At 40.8% G+C, this 4,454-nt stretch overlaps 1 protein-coding gene across 1 annotated transcript; it reads left to right on the forward strand.

Annotated features, from left to right (window-relative positions):
• On the forward strand, window positions 1-4,209 carry LOC125036762. The gene is made up of 7 exons (XM_047629640.1): window positions 1-105; window positions 528-751; window positions 1,632-1,760; window positions 2,403-2,589; window positions 3,307-3,543; window positions 3,818-4,083; window positions 4,203-4,209. The coding sequence occupies exons 1-7, from the start codon at window positions 1-3 to the stop codon at window positions 4,207-4,209; spliced, it is 1,155 nt and encodes a 384-aa protein (XP_047485596.1).
• Window positions 4,210-4,454: the final 245 nt, after the last annotated feature.

Genomic DNA, 4,454 nt, shown 5'->3' on the forward strand with positions numbered 1-4,454 from the left:
ATGGACGCACCTTTGGGTGTGAGCGTCTTCCAGTTACGAGATGGAGACTGGAAAGCTCTTGTCAACCAAAGCCGTTTCTCAGACGTAATCGGATTGGCTCGTAAGGTAAGTCATACAGAGGGAGAGAGAGAGGGAGAGGGTAAGGAAGGGAGAGGAAGAGGAAGAGGAAGAGGGAGAGAGAAAGAGGGAAAGGGAGAGACAGGAAGAGAAGGAGAAAGAGAGGGAGAGAGAGATAGATAGATGGAGAGAGAAATAGAGGGGGTTGGGAAAGAAATAGCAAATGTAAGCTACTTGGAAAACAAAATGGGCATTTTTAAAAGACTTTTTTCATTCAAACGAACCCAAAGTAATTCCCGGACATCACTGAGCTGAAAAAAAAATGTTATCAACTCCGATTTTTATTTTCATCAACAATATCTTCATGACTAGTCTTATTCTCATTCAAGGTATTCATCCACTGTATTTTTTTTTTTTTTTTTTTACTATTATTCTCAGCTCATTACTCATTAACATTCACAATCCAACAGGTGCGTCTCTCCTCTCACACTGTATCGGTCATCGTCGTAAGTGAAGACTTGACCTTCCTGACCTCGTTCGCCGAAAGGTCACTGGAAGGTCGTCTGTTCGTGTGGACGACGAGGCTCCTTCTCGTGACCCGACTCGCGCTGAGTGACCTTCGAGACGTTTTGAGTTCCCGCTGGACGTTTTCTATGATGAACACCGTTGCGCTTAACGTCGAAGAAAACGGGAGGTAGGCCTCGGCTCTCGAAAAAGGCGGGTGACGTAATATTACTCCCAGTCTTGGGCGGGTTGGAATTTGCTCGCCTGAGAGGGTCGGTTAACTCGTCTTTTTGTTAATAGGAAAGGATGAGGGGTAAATTCCGTTACGTATAAGGAAGAGGATGAGAAATAAAGACCATGGGAAAGGGAAATGATAATAGCGAAGAAGGGGGATGACTCAAAGATAAATAACCAAAAAACATGGAACATGATATTACGAGACAAATTAAAAAGAAAAAAAAAGAGAAGGGAGGAGGAACTGATAGGTTTTGTGACATTTAATAAGAAAGAGGGAGAGAAAATAATATACATAACTAACGAAAATGCAAAATAAAAGGTCTCGATAGCTTACTTAATAGAAAACATAGAAATATAAAATAGGCCTATGGAAAGTGGGAGAGAATAATATAACTAAGTGCAAAAAAAAAAAAAATAATAATAATGTCTCGTCATTTTACCCAATAAAGACAGAAGAGAGAAAAAAGTACAGCTACTTACAAATCAGTTCTAAAGTTCCACAGATGGAATCAGAAAAAAGTCTCAGTTTTACCTAATAAAGACAAACAAAAAACTAAATAAAAAAATATATTTTTTTTAAAAATCAAGCAAAACAGACCTTTACAACTCTTTGCAGCTCGAGCTTATAAAAAAAAAAAAAAAAAAAAAAAAAAAAAAAAAAAAAAAACAACGAAACTAAAAACAAAAACAATTTTTTTTTTTTTTAAAGTAACAGATAAAATAAACTCCACAACTCTTTCCAGATCAAGCTTATAATAAAGATTAAAAAAAAAAAAAAACGAAACTAAATGGAAAAAAAATACAGATAGAATAAACTCCACAACGCTTTCCAGATCGAGCTTATACGCCCACATGCCCTACAGTCCAATGGGTTCACAATGCTACAAACTGGGCTCTTGGTCTCGAAAATTTCGGCTTTTCCTTCGCTCCCCTTTGGAAATCTTCACGGAAAAGTATGAGAAGTAAGTACAGCCTTTGTTTATACGTACGTGTGTGTTGGCTTACATACGTAATCGTGAATAGGTTGGTACGTTTGTTATTGCGTATGAATCAGAATGGAGCGAGACGGAAATATGATAGGTTCGTGATAGCATTGTCTAGTGTGTAATATTTTAGCTTGTGTGTATAAATATATTTGTCTTGTTTTTAGATTCTCTCTCTCTCTCTCTCTCTCTCTCTCTCTCTCTCTCTCTCTCTCTCTCTCTCTCTCTCTCTCTCTCTCTTCTCTCTTCTCTCTTTCTCTCTATTTCTCTCTCTCTCTCTCTCTTCTCTCTCTCTCTCTCTATTTCTCTCTCTCTCTCTCTCTCTCTCTCTCTCTCTCTCTCTCTCTCTCTCTCTCTCTCTCTCTCTCTCTCTCTCTCTCTCTTTCTTTCTCTCTCTCTCTCTTTCTCCCTCTCTCCCTCTCCCTCTGCCTCTCCCTCCCTCTCCCTCTCCCTCCCCCTCCCTCTCTCCCTCCATCTCTCTATCTCTCTCCATCTCTCTCCCTCTCCCTTCCCCTCTCCCTCCCTCCCTCCCTCCCTCCCACTCCCTCTTTGTACCACCTTTTAGCCCATAAACCATATAACAAAATAATCGCCTTCATTACACCAGCATTATTCCAATAGTTTCCACGGCGGGTACGTCAACATCACATCTGGTGTTTGGTCGCCATTTTGGGACGAGAAGGAGGTCACGGCAGCTGATGGGTCAAAGGTCAAGGAGTATGGTGGCAGCGACTACATGGCTCTGGACACCATAGCGAAGGCACTCAATTTCCGCATTCGACAAGTTCCCACGAAGGATTTCGTCGAGGTTACTAAAACGTGGTTTGTTATATCCTGCTCCTTATATACTTACAATTACTAGTAGGCCTACTTAGAAGGGCTGAACCTCTCTCTAATCCGGCATTTTCGGATTTTAACGGCTGCGGATTAAAAAAACAACAACTACAGAACTGAATTGCCAAAAACATCGTATTTTAGTCTCGGTAACAAATCATTATTTGTACCCGATAATAGTGTATGCGTTTGATTGTTTTACTCAATGCAAATTAGATCAGTTACAAAAGCCAGCATAAATATCGTAAATCGAAAATCCACATTATGCATTCAATAAAGACAAATACATAGTTTTTCCTTCGTCTCTGAGGCGTTGCAGATGTTTCTAAGTAACGTTCTCTCATGATTATAATAACTTTTTTGTTTATGATGGACCTGTGTACTTCTGGGTGTAAATATTCTTAATACTACGATTTGTTTTCATTAAAATAATTATTACTAATAAAATAACGATTACTATTAAAGTAAACATTACTAATAAAATAACCATTGTTATTAAAATAACCAATGCTGTTAAAATATCCATTGCTATTAAAATAATTGTTACTGTTAAAGTAGCTAAAACCAGTAAAGTAACTGTTACTATTATCGTAACTATTACGATAACAATATCGATTACCATTAAAGCAATTGTTACCACTCAACCTAACCCATTAGAGCGAAACCGCGGCCATTCACAACTCTCTTCCAGGTAACGCAAAGAGTAGAGGAGAGAGTTTCATTCATAGCTTCCATTTACTACGTCGTGCTCGCGAATCGCCTCGAACGCCACGACTTCACCTACACTTACCAGTTTTCTTACGAGAGCTTCTGCCTTGCTAAGCCCGGTCTGAGGCCACAGTGGGAGAGCCTCTACTACCCTCTGGCTCATCAAGTTTGGGCTGGGACGGTGACCGTGCTTGTCATTGTGCCCCTGGTGCTGGCTGTGGTGAGTGTTGTAGAGCTTGGGTGTTGTGTTTATCATAGTGAGTGTAGACTGTGAATTTAGTAAGATAATAAGATTGTGTGACCAGTATGTGATGAATGAGGGATGGTGAATGAATGGGTACATTTTATTTTTTACTATTCTCTTTAAGAATCGACATAGCTCTCATGGTATTGAGGATAACAGTTAATATGCTAAATATATCGTGAATATACATCCAACCAGTCTCGACCCACATATAACAAACAAACCAACTAAAATAATTACCACAACGCAGATGGCCCACCTCAGAGGTCGGTGGGACGCCGTCAGAACGTTGGACATCTGTAAGGTTTTCCTCGAAGTGTTCAAAACGTTCGTGGGTCAGAATCTAACGCAGTCTACCTTCAAAACAACCTCGGCTCGTCTTGTGGTCACGGCTTGGCTCGTTTTCTCTTTCGTCATCGGGGTGGCTTACAGGGGTAACTTAACTGCTTCTCTCACTCTCCCTGTGTATCCTCCCAGGCCTGAAACAGTGGCTGAGCTTGTAGAAACTGTGGAAAGGTGAGGAAATGCATTAGCTAGTAGGCTTATGTGAGTTTATTGGTATATATATATATATATATTTTTTTTTTTTCGTCGAAATCTGGAAGGTATTATTTGTAAGGAATCTGTTTCTTCAGATCATGAAGTTGACGCTCTCTTTCTCTCTCTCCCTCTCTTCCCTCCCCTTCTTCCTCCCTCTCTCTCTCTCTCTCTTCCCTCCCCTTCTTCCTCCCTTCTTCCTCCCTTCTTCCCTCCCTCTCTCCCTCCCTTCCTCCCTACCTTCCCTTCTCCTTCCCTCCATCTCTCCCACCGTCCTCCTCCCCCCCCTCTCTCTCTCTCTCTCTCTCTCTCTCTCTCTCTCTCTCTGTCTCTCTGTCTCTCTGTCTCTC

Source organism: Penaeus chinensis, chromosome 21 (genome assembly GCF_019202785.1).
Source record: "Penaeus chinensis breed Huanghai No. 1 chromosome 21, ASM1920278v2, whole genome shotgun sequence".
Taxonomy (NCBI): domain Eukaryota; kingdom Metazoa; phylum Arthropoda; class Malacostraca; order Decapoda; family Penaeidae; genus Penaeus; species Penaeus chinensis.

Coding starts and splice junctions, on each gene's coding strand:
- LOC125036762 (XM_047629640.1), top strand. CDS start 1: ATGGACGCACCTTTGGGTGTGAGCGTCTTCCAGTTACGAGATGGAGAC. Junction 752..1,631: donor AACGTCGAAGAAAACGGGAG/GTAGGCCTCGGC, acceptor AACGCTTTCCAG/ATCGAGCTTATACGCCCACA. Junction 1,761..2,402: donor TTCACGGAAAAGTATGAGAA/GTAAGTACAGCC, acceptor TTATTCCAATAG/TTTCCACGGCGGGTACGTCA.